General features: G+C 39.4%; 1 protein-coding gene and 1 non-coding gene across 2 annotated transcripts in view; one reads left to right on the top strand and one right to left on the bottom strand.

The window, feature by feature from the left end:
- LOC124160464 (mannosyl-oligosaccharide alpha-1,2-mannosidase IA-like) overlaps positions 1-21,230 on the bottom strand; it is a 575,974-nt gene extending 554,744 nt beyond the window's left edge. The window contains exon 1 of the mRNA XM_046536315.1: positions 20,446-21,230. Coding sequence (XP_046392271.1) covers positions 20,446-21,108 — 663 coding nt within the window. The 5' untranslated portion in view covers positions 21,109-21,230. The remainder of the gene's footprint in view (positions 1-20,445) is intronic.
- Trnaa-agc lies at positions 5,210-5,282 on the top strand. The gene has a single exon. It is a non-coding gene; the product is annotated as a tRNA-Ala (tRNA).
- Positions 21,231-21,311: the final 81 nt, after the last annotated feature.

Here is a 21,311-nt window from a genome sequence, read left to right as displayed (position 1 = left end):
TTATAGCATTTGTAAACGATCAAGTTGAGAAACGGGAATACACGAATTTTATAACAGACGTTCGTGAATCTCTAAATTACCCGGGTTTTCGCCGCGTTTTGTTGTCAGCGGTGACGTCAGTTTCGCCAGGATTCCACCAGGCGCCTTCAGGTCGAAGTCACCTCTGACAAGAAAACGCGGCGAAAACCCAGGGGAAATGGAGAGAGAGAGATGCACGAATTCTGAACGCCACGGAAGACTAGGGGACAACATTACAACAGAAGATTCTCAAAACAACTTCTAGAGGCGTAGTCACCCTCGCATTAAAAAAGTTTTACGGAAGTTGCCACGAGCGTCTCTGACGGAAAAAGCGATCCCAATATCTACCTACATTCTAGCCCTGAAGAAATTAGGATTCGTCAAGCGTATTGTAAGTAGATTTTCGGATGAGAAAGTAAAAGAAAGGTGCTATTACGCTCTCGTCCGACCGCTCCTTGAATATGCAGCGAGCGTATAGGATCCGGTGCAGAAAGACTTAATCCGCGAGCTGAATAAAATACAAAGGAAGGCTGCGCCAAAAACTGCTAGGGGCGTACAGACAGTGTTACCCAGATGTTAAGCGAATTAGGCTGGGAGCCGCTGGCGACTCGGAGGCTGCGCGCTAGGCTTAGATTGCTTGAACAATTGACAATGGATATCTTTAAGAGCGACACAGAGAACTTAATATTAGAGCCACACTATATTTCCAGGTCCGATAGAAGCGATAAATTAAGAGAGATGTTTTGCCGAACGGATAGATATGGGAATTCGTTTTTCCCCCGAACCATAAAGGACTTAAATAAACGCTAGTCCCAACTTCGTTAGAGCACTTCATTTTTTTTAGCTGTAAACGGCCCTAACACCCCCTGCAAAACGCCTTTTAGGCGGCTTGCGGGGTATTATGTAGATGAATATCAGGTTGAAATAATTTATGAATGGAGTGGTTAGTGGGGAATGGTAATTTTAAAAATTGTAACCATAATAGAGTAAATTTTGTATAATTATAATAAAAATACATAGATATATATAGCATAATAAAAATCGCTCTCCTCAAATTGCAGACAATTTTTAGAACCAATCAAATTGCGCCCGAAGTGGCATCATACATCTCAAGCATAAACAAAATTCGTCGGTACGAACTGGAGCCTACCCTGTACGGTGCCCATGGTAAAAACGAACAGCCACACCATTGTGCTGAAAACCAAATATAAATAGGAAGACCACTAACAGGTTATGCGCAATCTACAAAGCATTTACAAAAAGAAGGATCAGGGAAGGGCCACCTAGCGTGCGTGGTTACAACCAGCGCTGAAAAACATCCACGAGAGGAATTATGAATTATGAGGTGGTACAACTTAATTCGATCTATCAGCGAAAGTGAAATATGTGATGTTTATACGAGGTACGTGCCAATGGCTAGGGATGGCTACGGCACCATCGCCAAACGTTTATATAATTACGCAGGATTATAATATAAAAGGGTAGTTTCCTTCATCAAAGAAAACGAAAGGTATTGATTGCGATTCGTTACCCACCATTACTGTATTCATAATATAAAAATTATTTGGTTATAGAAATCCCTGTTTAGACAAATGGCAATGGTCAATTTTAACCTCATTTGAAAAAGGCCAGATTGGCGCCCATGCGATGCCACTCCACGTGACATCACAGGGACCTAGTTTCTGTACGAGTAGATAGGAGTTTTACATCGACTGAGATTACCAATGCATGCATGAGGCACAGAGCTCAGGGAAACATGTCTTAATAATCACCTATTAAAACTTGCTAAGGTCGGAAAGTTTTCTTCGTTTGATAGGGTGTTAATACTCCTTATTTAAGCCAAGCGCTACCTGCTAGCAGGGTACTCTGCTACCTACTAGCAGCCTGCATATAAGCGGCGCACATACCCTCGCCCCAAGGTCACCTCACACGGCGACAGCGGAAACCAGAATGACGTCACACGGGGTTTTCCCAGCATTCATACTTAAGTGTCGCGTTTTCGCGCGCTTGAAATTTTTCACTTTTCATTTAATCGCGAAAAATAGATGTTGTAATTTAAAAATCTAAGAGCATGAAATGCGTACTAAAGGAGTAATTTCGATTTAGGCAATAAAAAATAATAGGAAACCATCCGATTACAGCTGTTTTTTTTTCAAATAATCTATCCAATGAGGGAACGTTAGAAAACCAATAAATGATAAAAGAGGTGATGAAAATTCATCCATTTCGCCACTGTCATTTCGTAAATTTCCTACCCGTGATATCAAGAATCGAATTGGCACTCTTGCCACACTTCTGTGGTGGTAAAAGAAGCAGGCTATTCCTTTTGAGCTGCCGCTGCAGCACTCTATTTCGTCGTGTAAACCATACTTACAGGGGATAGGATAGTAGGGAGGTGGAACGGTAAAGGGAAGATGGTGGGTGGAGTGCGTGACTGATGGTGGGAGAAGCCGTGGCCGTGACTCGTTCCGAGATAACCCAAGTCGGCCGCACGCGAGAGGGGCGAAATTATATCACGGCCACTCACGCCCCCACATTCCTCACGAGTTGGGAGGCGAGAGCTCGACCGTACAGAACCAACCAACCAGCCACCCACCCACGCACGCGTCCACGAAGACATTGAAGGCCCCGCAAAAGGTTCAACGGCCAGCTGACAGAATGAATACCTCTGCTATCGAGAAAGAGGAAACAAAGAAACAAACGAAAGAGCACGCATTGCTCCCGCTCCACAGCTCTCTAAGATGATGTTTTAGAACACGTTTGAACCTTTTTCCATCATCCTGGAATCTACAGGGTTATGAAGTGGACACTTTCTAACACTTTCCTGCGTCTCAAATTTTAAATTTCACACTCATTCATTTCTCGGAAGTACAATACCATATTTGAAAAGCATAAAAAGTTGAAAAGGGTCAACATTACCTAATCTGAAAATTTCACGATGATATTAAAAGGAGTGATGCGTCAGCAAAAATATAAAATACCACCGGCCTAGAGGAAAAAGTGCGTCCTCTAAGTAAGAAGGTTTATGTATACACGGACGAAAATATGAATATCACGAAAAATTGCAACGATTGCTCTTCTCTATCTTTGATTTGAGATTTCTCGACAACACCGTTGACACGTTGAAGAAAGAAGATGATTAATCATTTTCAAACAGTAGCAAAATATGCAAACATTAAATTAATTTAACTGCCTGCATGGGAACCATAAAGAGATGCTAAGTGTCTCATAAGAATTTAGTATGGGATGGAACCTATTTTGCGTGAAGGGCCCTTTTTTGTTAAGAAAAACATTCACAAAAAGCCCAAATGATACCTGGACGTGGTGAGTGACTAGTTGGATCACCGACACGTGATATTGGAATGCTGCAACAATTGCAACAGCAGCCAATCGAAAATCTATTGGACAAAGATACTAGGCATGTACTGATAAGAAAGATATTATATCTCTTAACGGAAGAAGAAGATAATGCAATACTCCCTTGAGAGAGTTCATAGCAGGAATTGGTATCGGAAATCCAGAATTGATTTCTGATAAACAACTTTCGATTTTAGCTTTTAGAATCGATTTATGACAATTTCGATTCTTTAAATCCAAATAAGTCGAAAACTCGATATTGATATTTATAAATATTATAGTAATCGTCCATATGAAATGCAGAGGCGCTGTTGTAACAAAATGCAAGATATGGGTTAATGGAAGCAGAACCGTAGCCATGGCGCGGCGAGCATAGAGGCGGAGGGGGTGAGGAGGGGGTGAGAGGCGGTGATGGGGGAGGTGGGGGACGCCTGATGCGATCAGCAAGCGGACTCGACCCTACCCTCCCACCCACTCGCACAGCTATCATCCTATATGTCACCCGACCACAATCACCACGATTCGTACGCACAACACAAAATGACAAATTTTACATTAGAACGGCCACGGGCGTCAATGCGATACAATATCATTTGAGACAAATTCCATTAGAGTCCACTTATTTATAGAATTTTTATCACATTGTAATCCACTTTAGCTTTCGTAATAGCAGGACCATGAAGGACCATGAGCAGGACCATCGATCTTTAAATACCACTTCGTATGGAAACATCAATTTCACCTTAAGCGGCCCCCAGAATCAAATTAAACCCCTGCAAGAGATATTGCATTCCGGAGAATAAGACTTTGTCACAAATATATTGTCCACCGGCCGTTCTAGAGTTAAGACATTAAATTAACTCTCTCTCATATTATCTAAAAATTTTCTTCAAATTTAAAAAAATCGTTTCACACTGGGTCATGCTATGTAAAATCGTCGGCGTTTTGAAAAACTGTTTAGTTGTTCATAGTCAGACCGTGTTCCCCCATCTCCGACAGGATACACAATGATACAGAGTAAGAGTTTTTCAACCCAATGGCTAGCATCACGAGTACTTTTGCATTCTAAAATGATTAACTCTCCATTATTAGAGGATAAAGAAAGGTATTAGTAAGTATTCAAGGCATGCAGACAGATATGTTACTCTTGATGGAGCAGCAGCATTGGCGGTAAATGAAGTAGGCTAAGCAAACGTGTTGATTGCGTCAGAGGCGGTAATAAACAGATTAAATAGGCTCAATAAGATAGGAAACCATGATAGATAACTTTACCAAAGATAAGAACGGCAGATGAGGACAACGCATTTAATAGTGTAACGCTTAATCCGATGAAAACTGACTAGGCCAGCGGTTATCAGCCTTTTTTTCCTCCCGTACAACCTTTATATGAATATGCAACCCCAAAAAATGTAACACGCACATTTTATTACATGATTTCACAACAGGTAGGTGTCACTTTTTGTAATAAATAATTGTGTAAATAAAAACTTTGTTTATAATACCCCATGTAATATGCATACATATTTCTTGGTAAAGAGATACACAGTTCCTGGCGTCCGCCATTACGGATTATATTCGGCCCATCCCCGATAGGTTCGTGGCGCACATCACGGTGTACGCGTAGCACCGGTTGGGAACCTCTTTGCAACTCTTAGCAAACAAGTTTTGCTAATTTCAATCATCTCGCACGGATCTTTGTAACCGATCAGAGCACCCCGCAATCGCGTGAAACCAAATTTGAATTTTCCGCTCCGACCCAACGGCTTTCCACACTGACCTCAATTCATTCGAGAAATCAGATTATGTGCCGCTCCGGACGTCTTCATCATCAACTGGGGGCGTAGCTCAGATGGTAGAGCGCTCGCTTAGCATGTGAGAGGTACCGGGATCGATACCCGGCGCCTCCAGAAATTTTTCGTGTATTTTACCGCGAACAGTAGGACTAAAACATTAGACAATTTTGAAGAGAAGCATTAACAGACCGGAATCCATCTTTTTGACGCTGCTAGATATTAAGGAAAAAACACGTTGGTTATTCAACAAAATTCTTAAGTTATTTCCTAGTAATTCCATTATGCGAATTCAAATAATTCCATAATGAATACGAGATATCAAGGAAGGACAAAAATAAAGTCACGCCGAACATCTTGCACTAATAATAGCAGCCATAAGGCCCCCAAGGTATATGAGCATTTTATGGCCACCTTGCCTTACTTCCGGGCGGCAGTCAAAAAAACTCCTGAGAATTCTGTTTCTGAGCGCACAATGAGATTAGTATAAACATCAAAATAGTTTGCATACTGAAAATGAAAGAATTTACTTTGCTAGGTTCACTAATATATTTGAAAAAGCACGACCCGGGTCTCATAACATAGTTACATCGTCACGTTATGAATATATGTGCCCGGGTAAAGCATTTGCAAAGATATTAGTAAACCTAGCAAACTTTATTCTTTTACTTTCCATAATGAATAGTTTTCACACAGTTAAGACTGAAATCATCATATATAGTTCACATACGATCAGTAAACCCTTATAAAATCGTTTCAGACTTGATTTTGTGGAATATTGCTATATCCTAGATAAAAACACAAATGGTAATTTCCACACCATTTTATTTAACACTCAACAATCGACCTTGGTCTCAACAATTTGTGTCAATTTCAAGGCCAAACCTTTTAAATGACACAAAGTGTTGAAACCATGGTCAGTCGTTGAGTGTTAAATTAAATAGAGTGGAAATTACCTTTTAAGTTTTTATCATGGATCAGTAAATCGATCGATCGATCCCCTCAGTTTTGACGGGCTTATATACCCTATATCCGTCCAGCCTCCGGTGAGTATATATACCACCTCTTCGGCGGCGGTGATTTTTTCGCAAGTGCGAAAATCAGGGAAAATTGACGATTCAAGTGTATAGGGACCAGTGTTACCTTTCCAGTGTTAGTGAAGGAGAATTAGAAAGACAGGCTTCTAGTGAGCATGTGCAAAAGCACTCTAAAGTTAACAAGACTACATACTAACGGCGACGGAAGCCGTGAAACGGCCCTGAGTGGCCCCAAAATGACACTTCAAAAATTTTTATGACACTTCTTTTTTGATTTTTACACAATTTTTTCATTTTTTTTTTGTTGCATACAATGCATTTTGTTCATTTTATTATTTTTTTTGTACATTTTATCAAGTTTTTATTATTTTTTTGCTTGATTTTGAACAAATTTTTATATATATTTTTTTTTTGTTTTAAGTATATTTTCTTATTTTTTCAAACAACAATACAATACTAATAATTATTTTGAAAGAAAAGACATAGGAAAGAATTCGGTATTAGCGAAATAATATTTCTTTTGGAAGTCTGTAGCTTTTGAAGCGTTTAAAATGTACTGGGTAATCCCATCCCATTTGACCTTTGCTTTTATGTACGTATGATGCTTCGCAATCGAATGAATCTTTGAGACGCGTCGTCCAACTCGGGTGACACAATTTCTACGAGGTTAACCAGATCCCATTCTCGCAGCATCCAACTCCAGTTCCACTCGAGCATCTTTACACTATCACAGAATCAATTTCATTTGAATCGTATTTGGAGGACCGATAGCTGAGGTCATTAGCGCCATAGGCCAGCGGGGGGACAGAAACCCGTCGCATCTTCGAAACGAATGGCGGCAAGGGGACCAAGGGTTGACGTCCCATCGGACGGACGGAGAGTTGCACTCCTCCCCAAAGTGACCTCCACAAAGCACTCAAGCGGGGATTCCTAGAAAAGCATCTACCACCGCAGGTAATTGATCCCGCCCAATCTGGGAGTACAGGAAACACCAGCGACCACACCAAAACATCCCCTTACCTAGCGTGAGGTAGAACTTCAAAATCAACCGGACATTGCTTACGCGTAGCTAGACTCTCTCCAATTCTATTCCCAAATGAAGATATTACCACACACATGTGATTTTACTTTCATGGTTAATTTTAAATGAAAGTTAATGATCGACGTTCTACCGCTATTAGAGTAAAAGTAAACATTGGAAAATATCATAACCTTATTATTTCACACTGAGAAATCCCTAAAAAACAAGATAATAGAATAGACAATTACAAGAATAATTGCAGTGCTCCATCTGCACCAATAGGTCATTGTTAACCAAAAATTACTTCACATTCCGCGATTCCGTCTCTCCATCTCTCAACGCTCTCTGCTCTACCGAATCCCCTCCTTGTTTAACTCCATAGCTTCAAAAATCCCTTCCCTGGACCTATTTTCCTATGACACTAGTTACAAAGCCACCTTAAAACGCCATCTGGATAATTCACCATTGTCTAATCAATAGTGCCCCTTTTTATGTTTAGTAATTTTGTTTTCTGTTAGTTTTTATTTTTTTGTGCTATTGTTTGTTATCTTTTAGGTATTATTTATTTAATGAACAGCCAATGTAAAAGCCTTTGTGCCGTTTTTGGCGATGAAATAAATAAATAAATAAAAATTAGCTTATTATTATTGCTTCGACCGATTTATTACATCATGAAATTTCAGTTCTAGACTAATAAAACTGAAGACATAATAGTGAGAAAACTACTCTAAAACATCCCACGAATATAATAAAAGAAAGTGATTAGGGCAGGCTTTTAAAGTATACGAATTTCGATGCTAACGATGAAAATCGTGTCAGGGAGTAGGATATCGGTCAACCGTGGAAGAAGAGAAAAAACAGGTTTCATGGATAGAGAGAATGAAAGAAGGTCATATATTCAGAGTTAAGAGAAAATAATCAATTTGGGAAGGAGGAGTAAGTACTGAAATGCACCACGAGACGCAGTCCTTAAACAATTCTCTACATCAAAAACAACAATTTTCATTATTATAGAAATCCAAAAATAACAAAATAGAATTAAGTAACGAATCCATGAACTTAATAAGATCGATTTCAAATAAAGAAAAAAATATGCGGCAAACTGACCGTTCATAAACAGCTTTTCACCAAATGACTGGTTATAATTATAATAACTTGTACAATTACATCTTTTTGATATAGATTCCCTATTTAAACGCATAGTTGGGCTTGAAATGCTCATTATTTATCACGAATTCGGTTTTTGAAGCGTTTTAGAAAGTTATTTTGGATCTTCCTTTTTTAAACGAACATCATACAAATAGCAACTCAAAGTTCGAGGCAGAGGAATAGAGAACTTTAAGATTCCATATTCAATTCTGCATTCGTAACTAAGGCCACATTAAGCAGATTTGAATAATAATAAATCTTGCCATAGCAACGAAGATATTTCTCTGACGATAAGGAGGCAGACTGTTATATACGCGGAAGGAAAACCACGCTTTGAGGAAACTTTCGCTTAATTTCCTAGACTAAAAGACCTGACGATAACTGCGAGAGGCGCACATTTACACCGGCTGCCATTTCGGGCGAGACGAAGAGGAAAGAATATGAAATAATAAATTATTCAGATGACGAAGGGAGAGATCAGTCGTGCAAGTTTTATCGTGTTTCTCACGAGGGGCGACTATCGAAAGCAATTCACCCCAAACAGCATACGGAAATAAGAGAAGAAATCTTTTATTATTAATTAATACCGAAGGTCCATGCTGCCTTCTTTTAGAGATACAGTGAAACCTCGGTTAGCGAGCGCCTCTGATAACGAACAATTCGGATAACGACCAAAAATTTCGCTAAAAATTTGTCTCGGATAGCGAACAAAACTTCGGTTAGCGAACAGATGTGTAGCGGACATGTTTGTGTTCGGTGCTGTGCGATCTCAAATGGACACTAAGTAATACCTCCATCCACTCACGCTATCACATGGCAGTAGAAACGGTTAGTTTTCCTTTGTTTCCTTGTGTTTAAATGCTTTTTTTAATGTTTTTATTTACATTTAACTCAACATGTACTGTATTATTATTATTTTCATTTAAAAAATATACCCATATAGCCTGTAATTTTCATATAATAATAAGTCAATAGGAGCTAGGAACCAATTATTCCTATTTCCTTCATTTCCAATGGGGAAAATTGTTTCGGATAGCGAACATTTCGGATAACGACCTGCTTTCTGAAACGGATAGTGGTCGTTATCCGAGGTTGGCATGTAATCCGGTTATGAAACCCACGCTTATCAGTACGGATATTCTACGGTTAAGCCTAGCTCCTAGTTATTACCTTTTATGATGACTCAAGAGGGAAAAAAGTTTGGAAGCCGCATTTACAGAGGTGTGGTCGGACATTATTAAGTAGAGAGCTTCATGCCGCTGACATCCTCCAACCTAATGCATATCTCAGACCAGCGTTGTTCCAAATTATCTTCTTAATTAATAAGGCAATAATTCACCATTTGATTCTTCAAAGCTTATTCGTCAGAATATCAACAACATACCAGACTTTACGGATGCTAAGGTTTCCGCTCACCATATTCATTGTCAACATTTGCAATCAAAGACTTGCTCCCGCGGCAGTAGCAATGAATAGTGTTGAAATTGATACTTTACATCATTAGGGATATACATTTTTGTCAAAAGACCTAATTACAGCATATTCCTAAGTGAAAGTCGAATAGTTCTACTGTTGACAGCGGCGACTTTTTTAAACCCAATTCAATGCGCAGAGTCTGAAAACGCAGCTAGCGACAGACGGTAGAATTTGCCATCGCAATATATTCGTGATAGCAGGGAGTGGATTCGATAAGGAAGGTTTAGTGGATGAAAAACAAGGAACTGCTCGTCGAGGAAGACAAAGATATAAAAATTGAGCAGGAGATAACGAGTGGAATACGTAAGCGACCTTATCTGTCTATGGGACACGACGTAATGCGGAAACGAATAAAAGAATTGGAAGCTGAGTGTAGTGTGACGCGTTTTCCAGCATGGCGGAGGAATTTGTTCGATCCAGGAGGAAGAAGAGAAATTTGTCACTCTCAAAGTCTTCCCCCGGACATGGGGAATGTTGGTGGAGTGGGCCAAGTTTTGTAAATGAAGCGTTAACACAGACAAACAGAAGGTCGTATTCTTGCTCGCAAAAGTTAAGGTGAGGATAGAATAAGCATCCGAAGTGAATGTGAAATAGAAACTATGCCATGAGGAGGGGATCCTTGAGTAACAGGGACGCAATATTGGATGGACATAAGTGAGATATGGTATGAAATAATTATACAAGTGACTCAGAAGTATTCATGAGCGGCAGATAAAGCTCAAATTGGAAACAAAGAAATGAGACCATAGGAGTAAAACTAGGAGTGGTGGAATAATGGTGAAGGGTACAATCTAGGCAGTTCATAGACATTGTTTGAGCCACATACTTTGTCAAATAAACTTTAAATTCCATTGTTGTAAACTATAAACATGTATCCACGCTTTAATAATATTCATTATAACATATTTCCACAAAATTAGTCTTCATAACCGTTTGATTCTGAAATCAGCCTGATTTTTCGCAAAATTTTTAACTTAGGAGCAAGGGCGGTAAGTAGTGGTTAATATCAACCGGTTTGAAAAAAAACATTTGAGTCCGATATCCTGGTATCATTGCGCAAATTTCCCGCACAGGGCAAATTTGATCGGGGAAAAAAACTTTTTTCGGCCCACCGTAGGAAAGTGTAAGAGGATTAGAAACATGCGATGAAAATATTTGGATCAAGGTGGAGCAAGTGAAAAGAAATAAATGGGTGAATGTACGTATACCTTACTTTCCTCCAGATGCAACACTTCATGTTAATTTTTTTTCAAAAATTGACTCATCGTGAAATCAATAGTGAAATATTCATCCTAGGAGACTTTGACTGCCCTAAATTCGTGTTGTCGATAGAAACAAGAATAAGCATTGAGATGTTGATATTCATGAATTCAATGGATCTGAAATGAAGAACAATGTAGAAAAAAGTTACGGAAAATGTCTTGATTTTATTCTTACGAATGCGGTCGATAGTGACATTGAGACGATTCGCTGTATGTTGCCAGTGATTAAAGGAGATCACAATCTCCCAGCAGCCAGCTTTCATTATGACTGTGGCATCAAAAAGAATCCAATGGATGATTTTCGCAATCCATACAATTTCAAAATAGGTAACCACTTGAAATTATAAGAGGAGCAGCGCGATCAAGCCAGGGAAACAATTATTCACTAGTGTCAAAATTGGATTTGAAAGGTAACTCAGTTACCTCGATGAAGCGATTGATGTATCTACCCCTAAATTTAAAATATCAAGGCACAAGTCTTCCTAGTGGTATAACTACGACTTAATTTTAAAAATAAAGAAGAAAGATTGGCATGGAAAACAATTCAAGAAAACCTGGTCATGTCATCACTAATCAACGGGAGCTATAGTAACCTAGATAGTATATTCAGTATTTGTAATCTAGAATACTATTATTTTTTACTAAGGCCAGTTTATTTTTAAAATTTGGTGCTTATACTTTTGGATGGTTAACCCTATAACTATTTATATGCTGGACGAACATTAAGCACAATAAATATATATAACTTTCACAAGGATATGTTGAGCAGAATTATTTAACTCTCCCAGCAAACAATGCAGGAGGTACCTCAATCGGAAAATACATCAGATAATTAAATAACGGAAAATGATACAATAAGTACGGTCGTGAGGACTTGAACTATGAAAAGCTAATCGCCAAAGAAGGGACCAGTAAATATATAATCAAGTAACACATGACATTTAACTAAGTGAGTAATATAATGGAGGGGAAAATTGAAGAAGTCTCCTTAAGATGAACTGAACGTAAATACTCGGGACAATATTACAGAATAGATTGTACGGAACCATTTAAGGCGGGTGACCAAGGTTCTTAGACGGTTGAGGATTTTAGCGGCTAAGAAATACTTTTCCCTTGCTCCCGGCATTTACACAGAAAAAAAATAATTTGCACCATTACGATTTTTTTAAACATTCTATTTACAAAACGAACTCCGAACGGTTGGCCAGAATGGTTCATTCAACATTATAGTTGAATATCATATTTCCGTCAGATTGATAAATAACAGCTCTGACGACTTGCAGTATTTTACGGTCATAATGATTTCCACAACAGCGCGACTATAAGGACTGGGGGACAACTTATGAATAAAATAAATCAAATCATAAAGAATTTAAATTTCGGTCCATAGTCCGAATAAAGGTTGATTTCCCTTTGAAATTCGGATAGCTACATTATCATTGACAAGAGCGGCCACTGAAATAAAGTTATTTATTTGCGTGGTGATTGACAAGAGTGGCCGACTTGAGAACTGATCTGCTATTGTAATACACGAGGGAAAAAAATCCAAGGTATTTCGCGGCCATTTTGGCCGTCAAAAACTTTAGCAAACGCATATCCTTAGAAAGTAAATACCTCGTGACAGCACGAGTCTAAAACATTGACGGAACTCCATGCAAAAGAATTAGCCGACGATACAGTAATTTGCAGACACATATAAATAACTTCGAAACTAGCTTATCTCCTCGCAGGGTACACAAGTTTCTCCACAAATAACCTTTGCGATAGAGAAAAATTTGAATGCATTGAGAAAAATTCCTCCATATGACCACCAGCGACCATGAGTGCGTTTAAACGTGTATATATATAAAAGAGTAAATTACTGGATTAGATAGCCACAACATAACAGAATTTCTTCGTGCGGTAAAAGAATTTCCTTCAGATACACCGATTGATGTATTCCTCATATTCTACGTTTGGCACGCGTACACCCTCAAATACGAGGAAGAGGAAGTCATGTACGACAACATGATTCTTTAGTATGCACCGCAAATGCACGAAGTAAACATGCGAGGTCCGTTCGTTTCTCTCCTTAGATAATCTCCCGGGTTATTAGATGCACTATGAATCACACATATTATCTCATAACACATACAAGTTGAGAAAAAAATGGGTAAACAAGGAAAGCAAAAACTTTCGTACCTCTTCCGCAGACGCGACAAATTCCTTGTGGGATACTCCCCCCTCGGCGACGGAATAAGGTGTTCATATCAGACACTTCCTCTTGACTCACAATAAAACACGCTGCCAGGATATCAATGGCCCCGCGAGAGACACTGCACCGCTATGAGTTGGCCAAGGCCGCGAACAACGGCGAAGAGGGGGTGATTCGGGCGAATAATGAGAGCTGACCAATCAGAGCAGCGGGGGTTTGGTCGCCACCCCTCCCCCTGTGTCCATGGCGAAGGACACCTTTGAGTTGAGGGGAGGGGAAAAACGACCTTCAAGAAGCGACTCATAGCTTACAGGAACGAGCGTTAGCATAGAGAATTCCGGAAAATGGGCCGCATGACTTTTGGTAACCCGAGGCCCATTTAATGGCTTTAAAAGAGTCACCACTTGCATGGCTGACGGCACACCAAAGCGTTACAAATTTATCGGACAAATCTTTTAAAACTTACTTAGGAAATTCCAAGAAGATATTTTCTCAGACGACGTGAATCATATCCTTCGTTTACCATCGTACAGTGGTAGACGTGATCATGAGCATAAAATAAAAGAAATAGACTGCAAAACAGAGAGATTTAAAATGTCATTCTTCCCTCGTACCGTTAAGGATAGCAACGTTGTCTCAATTGATAGGATTAATGGCGTCGCGACGCGTCGCTCGTTAGGATCACTCACTGCATGTTTTTTTTCATAGTTCTAACCTTGCATGCATATGCTCTAGGAATTACCAGAGAGGAGAATTACTAACCATTAGCAAGTTTTTTTTATGAATAAGCATGTATATTTTGCTAGTATGCTTAATATTTCTATCATCGTGTGGGTGCATGTGGCGGTCCTCTTGCATGCTGCATGTTGGTGATTTGTCACCCCCTGCCAAACACCCTAGAGGTGGCTCGAAGGGTATTATGTAGATGTAAATCCATGCTAACCTAAATATAAATGTACATACTTGTACGAGAGGCCCATCAAATTTTAACTTATCAACACTATTCCTCGTGCGATAAAATACGTATTCTATTGATAATAAACTGATCGCGAGACACTAATCGCCGCGCCGTGAATACAACCTGAACACCGGAAGAGAAAACACGAAAACTGCGGGACAGACTGGGACATCAGCATAATCTCGCCTGGTGAGTGAGTTCTACGCAATCCCCATAGTAAAAATTTAATATTATTATTATAGTATTCTACCGATTAAGGTAGGTTTCCATGGAGTACTCAAGAAGCGATCTGGGAGCCTCCCCTTCCTTCCAACACTGCCTTCATAGCCTAATTAAGACAATCGTGGAATGACCAGTGAATGGGAAGAGAGGCCAAGAACGAATTACACGTGACAAATTATCAAAGGCGCAAAATAAAAGAAATGAATAACGCCTCGAGTGACTTGCAATGATAAAATATCAGGGACTGATAGTCATTAAACGAACTTCAGTAGATGTAGTGCCAGTATATACAAGTAGTTTCTTGTCCATTGTCGTTTTTACTTTCTCGTCAAATGTTGCCTCCCCTTCCTAACCTTTGATACAAACGATGACGATGGGATTTAATCGCCCCTTTTTGTTTCTTAATTTTATTATTTAACTTCACAGTTATGTTCTCGTGATCAAAATCAATGTGTGCCTTGATATCATTTGAATTCGTTCCAACAAAATGCTAGGAAACTTTAATGTTTAACTTGAGACTTTAAGGCGAGATGGTATTTAAGCGATGGATCACTGCACTTCAAGAAATATCAAAGTCACAAGAAAAAAAACAATGACCAATCTCAAGCAACGGGTCAAATGAGACAGTTCACAGTATACCTGCCTGCAACAGGGATCATGATAGAGGAGATAGGCGTGTAAAAAGACGACCTTCTAATTAAAAGCACTGCCGATCCGACATTGTAAATCACTTGGGGAACGGAATACCGGCTTCCTTTTGATAATCAATGCTGCGAGTCCTGGACCGCAGCTCACCACAGAGAGGGATACCATCGTCACAAGGAGACCTCACACAACAATGCAAATGCCACCTCTGCCACGACCACTTTCGGATTTTCTTGGGCGCCCTTTAAAGCTCGCATCCAGCAAACACGGTTCCATGCGACACCGCACGAATTCCATCCGATTTCGGTGACGTCCGATACGTACGAGCATAAATACTCTACACAGGATTCTCCACTCCCGTGGTTCCATTGATTCCCACCTGTCGCAATAAATAGAGGCGTCCCAGTCGGTAGGATACAGGTAAACATACTTATTAGCCTGCAAGAGATGCATTACGCGTTGACTTTAATCGTTTATTGCTCAAAAGCCAGCTCAGTTAATTAATATTAAGCTTAATTTCATATCCAATTGTTAAAAAGACGCAGGTAAACATTTATGAGTGCAACGTAGTCCCTTCAAAACATATGTATTATCCCGCTTCACGTACTGAAAGTATGGTCCAGTGGTTAAGGTACTGGAATTCCATTTTCCACTTCCGTGTTCGATTCCTATAAGCGGTGATTTTTTTCATACTTTCCATCTACTTTTTATTTTTCAGGAACCTGCTATTCACAATTAGATTCATGATTTTCACTGAAAATTTTAATCCTGTGCTAGGAAATGTTTTTGTAAACTTCTAATGTTATTCAATTTTTTCACATGTGAGCTTCCTTTGAATTGTTGCATTTTAAGGTCGGCACACGACGCATTATTAAGATACACATGTATTTGGTTTCTTTTTATGTTGCAAGTGATATTGTAAACTCATTCGTACCATTTATGCCTAGTTTTCGAATCAGTTTTCGTTAGTAGTAATATAAACTCTATGCGTGTGACCCTGATGGCACGGCCATCCTGGGAGACGTGGGTTCGTATTCCGCCTGGATGGATTGACCACCATCCAGGGTATGGGTGTATGTGATTGCCAAACAAGTTAACTGTAAGAAATGACCTAGTTCAGAAGGATATCTAGTCCTAAATTTGCTTGTAATAAAGACGGAATTATTATTATGCATTATGCCCGATATCTGATGGACATCACATACAACGAAAAACACCCACACAACCCGAATCGGTATAACAGGATTGCTATAAGAGTCGAAATTCATGTCCAGAGCAAACAATCGAAGAGTGAGAGGTGTTCACACATGCTTGGTAAATGTTTCGCGTGTCTGAATGCCATTTTCCCTATATGCCACTCAAAACTTTTTATAAACATCTAAAGGAACGATAGATGGTCATCTTGAGCTGCGAATCACAGGCTAATGTCATCGTGACCAAAACAAATCTGATATGAACCGCGTGCGAGTGAAGAAGATAATTTATTTTCGGCGTCTACTTAAAAAAGGAATCGATCGCGTACCGTGCAGAAAGAACCGTATACAACTGCCCGGCCAATCGAGCAGGTGACGAATGATGTAAAACAGAAGAATTATATTATAGACGATATGAGAGAACGGAGGGCGTTGACCCATTCTTTGGATTGATGGATGAGCCATGCATTCCAAAATAGTTCACGGAAACTTCCCGGTTCAGACAAATCTTAATCTCAAATAAGACAGCAGCTCTTGGCTGCTGATCTTATGGGTCTCGGCTTCAAATACCGAGTGAGGCCTTCCAAGAACACAACCGGAATCCTCCAAGTATGAGTTTGGCCAACGGAAGGGAAGTGACTGTCACAAACCTATGTTTTAGCTAATCGTAAAATGGGTTTTGTTAAAAGAATATTAGAAAAGTGCGACGACAAAGTGAGAGAAATGGGTTACTTTTCCCTCGTTAGGCTACATCTGGAATACGCTGCCAATGTTTGGGACCCTCATGAAAAAGGCTTAATAACAGAGTTAGAACGCGTGCAGATAAGAGCTGCCAGGTACGCGAAAAATCGTTACGATAGTCTCTTAAGTGTAACTGACCTCATAGATAAACTCGGATGGGAATCTCATTCTGACCGCAGATTCAAAAATAGACTAAACCTTTTAAATAGATTCAAGAGCAGTGTCTTTTCTAACGAAGTTAGCCATATCTTACGGACGCCAACATACTGCGGAAGATCAGATCATATAAATAAAATAAGAGAGATAGACTGTAGAAAAGACAGATTCAGAATGTCTTTTTTTCCACGATCAATAAGAGATTATCACGGCAGCGATAAAACTCATTAATACATTACATGACTTGTACGTGTAGCCTACTAACCTATGTAAAAATTAATGTATGTTTCTTAATTCTATTATTATTTCTAACAGCATATAGTAGTATAATTTGTTAGCATGCGCGACGTTTTTGGACCGTGTGGTGTGCATGTGGGAGTCCAATGGCATGGTACATGCTGGTGATTGATCACCCCCTGCCGAACACCCTAGAGGTGGCTCGCAGGGAATTATGTAGTTGTAGTGCAGGTGTGCTCTACCCTCAGCTATCCATACCAAAATTCGGGTTGAATCGCGAGTTGAGTGAGTGAGCAATAGTTTTGAATTTTGGTGAGCAAAAACCCAATGGGTCCTAAATATGCTTGAAATTAACATGTCTCATTATCATGTCACATTAACAAATAGCGGATTGTAATGAAAGATTTAACAGAAAAAGCTAGTGTAGAGTCTATATGGAGATTAAGCCTTCGCTATACAGAATTGTGGATTACTTAGGAAGGAAGACGAGAGAAGACTGGGGGCGTGCGATATGTGGGTGTGGAGAAGAATGGAGAAGGTAAAGTGGACGGAGAGGAGGAGGAACGACGAAGTGCTGGACATGGTAGATGAGGAGAGGCAGCTTTTAGATGAGATACGGAGGAGACAGAAGGAATGGATGGAGCGAGTACTTTGCGGGGAGGAGATATTGAAAAGTGTACCGAAGGAAAAATGTTCGGTATGGGAGATAAATGAAGGTAGAGTACTAAATTAACTTGAACTTAACTTATAGGATTTAAAAACGGAATGAAAGGGAGTCAGATCTTTTGTCAATTGAAGAGGGAAGTCCAATTTGGGAGAGGAGACAGACATCAGGGGCTTCTCCAAAATTTTAAATGTAAACCTATCTTAACAGGTAGAGGATTTATTAATAAATAAGTAACTCTCTTCATTGCTTGATGTAAGACGGAGGGTTCGGATTTGGAGGGTCCGGTGTTGATTTACCCATGTAACATGTGTTGATTAATTTAAATATAAGTTGGATGTAAACATTCCAAATTTATGACAGTTTTTTCCATGATATGTGGTGCTAACTATTCGTCATGCGCGTAAAAATATTTGTTTCCAGTTTTGTAAAATATTTGACTTTTTTTTGTTAAATAAAAATTGATAAAATATCATCATGCTTACTTTGTAAATTTTACAATTACCTGAGTAATAGAATAAATTAATAAGTAATTACTTAGGTTTGATATCCATGTAATAGTGGGAGTGAATATCCCCGGTAAAAAGTGAAAGCTGGAAAGGGCAATGGCAAGGTATACTCTGAACATCAATGCACAGGAAACCGTAATATTACTCTGCAGCAGAGGAAAAGAGCCAGGTAGCAGCATCAGAGGAGTAAACCAAAAGCATGAGGAAGTGAAGGAGAAGTTCTCCTTGGGTAGCCAAGAGACTAGCAAAGAGGGCTTTCTTCAAAAAGAGGAATCTATTTACAGCTAGGAAGTAAACATAGAAGCAAAGGATAAATCAAATGGATAGATTGCGTGAGTAATGTGGAAGTAGGAGAAGAATAGGAGAGGAAAAAAACCTCGGGAAGAAGATGGACTAATTTTACATGCCATAACAGGAGACAATAATGGTTTCTTGAAGACAATCCTTGTAGGATAGGTGGATGGGAAGATGGGAAAAGGAATATCTACGATGAGATGTAGCGTAAGTGTTAAAATGTAAGGAGAAAGAGCTGAGTTTATCGTTATAATTGAAACTCATTAGTTCGCAAAATAAAAAACGTACTTGTCATGAAAAAGAGACAAATGCTACACAGTTGCACTCAGAGCAGCCAGGTTCACAAAATGTATTAACCTATCACTATATTATGTAAAATGCATCGGAATTCTTACTTTGCCAAGTGGTTTTTTTCTGAAAGCGGGGGAATCGTTAACAAATGATATTGGTTGACCATCAAATTGTAACAGAAGCAGTCGCAATATATGAGTACATAATATATAAAACATGAACAGGACCAAAATATAATATTTTATAAGAAACGAATCAAATCAAAAATAAACATAAAATAATCAGCCGGTATCAATGAGGCAATGCTTCATGGGTAAGAAACTAAAAAAATACAAAATATATTACACAGGTTTACAAGAGCTCTCTAGCACTGAGAACATGAAAAAAAAACTTTGGATCATAATGAATATCCAAATATGCTGGAAGAGGTTCGCAGGGCACAGCATGCATGGAGACGTAGGCAAACTAAAACTATGAAAAGCGGGTTCGCCATCCTTCATATGTTATGTAGCGTACATGATGAGTAAGTTTACGACACGAAACGTCTCCACTCGACAGAGATCGAATCAAATACTAGGTTCGCCAGACAAATTCGAAACACACATTAATTTTAATCATTATCTTTTGAAGATATTCCCCATTTCCATTATCGTGAACACCTATTACAGCAGGAGCACTGAAATATACCCCCGATGCACACGAACTGCAACCTAATAATAATCGGCGTGCACATTTGTAATTGACTCAGCAGCACAGTGTAGTATGTAACGCGCATATGTTATCAAATCCTTAATCGTGAAATATGAATATGTGGATCAGACGAGTTGATTCAGAGCGAAATAGTTGCAAGGTCTGCTCCTCAGAGCCGCAATAAGGCGGTAAACCGGATACCCCGCAATGAAGGGCACATAGCACCACGGGGAGAGTAAATATTTTCATGGCTATCGATGCTAGGGAAGAACAGCTGATAGACGGAGTATCTTCTACAACCAACGCGACACTAAACGTCTCGACACGTGTCACACGCCGTATGACGAGTGACCAAGACTAGGCAGTTAATCAAAATACAGAAAGACAAAAGGTTTATTTACACTTATTAGCAATATTCCTTGTATCACTAACAATCTCGCTTGTCTGCCGAGATAGCAGCTGAAATTCTATTCGCTGTAAATGTACTTCACAAATAATGGGTTCATCCATAAATTGAAAAAACATGCCGTTTCTACAATACCTCTTTCACTTTGAGACGTCGTTCTTGGGCGATGGGATCAGGATCTTCTCCTTGGTGAGTGTCCGGAAAATGATCACTGGGCGCAGGTGGAATTGTCACAATGTTCTTCTGTTTCTCCAAATTCAAATTATCAACCAGGTTTTCTTCCACTGCATCAACACTCTGAGGAGGCAACAATGACTTCAGCGATTCACTTACACTTCCCACAGTATGTTTCTTCGAGATTCCCATGATTTCAGGCCTTTCCAACACTTTTTGACTCTTAATTTTATCTAGCTCCACATCCTCTTCTATTTTTGCCAATAATTTCGCTTTATCCTCTATTTTATGCGGATCGGGATGATCTAAATCATCGTGCCTAATTAATTTTCCACCACCGGGGATCTCGCTGAAATCGTGACCGTGAGGAGGAACAGGAATAAGCAAGTCAGGGCCTGCTTTTTGCATGTGTTTATAAACATTATAAACACTGTTCACTGTGCCCGAGCTTCCCCTGAACTCCGGCAAGAAAAAGAAGGTACCGAAACACACAACACCAAATGTCAAGAACACTAACAAAATTAAGTACTTCTCTCGGGGCCTAAAGGATCTTCGAGAAAATGATGGCACAGGTACACCATTCACAAACCTTTGATAAGTAGGTAATATGCCTGTTGATGCCATTTTACACACGGCTCAACCACTTCCAACACACTCATACACATTTGATGTAACTATGTCACCTGCTCATCGACGTTTCCGGCAGAGTCTTCAAAAATTGAGATGCGGCATCTTGTGGTGAAGATATAAGTAAATGAAGGATGAAATGCGATGCTAGAATTGAACGCCATCTGTTAGCCAAAGTTTTAACTTCGAACACTTGACGT

Source organism: Ischnura elegans, chromosome 6 (assembly GCF_921293095.1).
Source record: "Ischnura elegans chromosome 6, ioIscEleg1.1, whole genome shotgun sequence".
Taxonomy (NCBI): Eukaryota; Metazoa; Arthropoda; class Insecta; order Odonata; family Coenagrionidae; genus Ischnura; species Ischnura elegans.
Note: the sequence above shows the minus strand (reverse complement) of the source record. Positions and strands in the feature narration are given on the sequence as shown.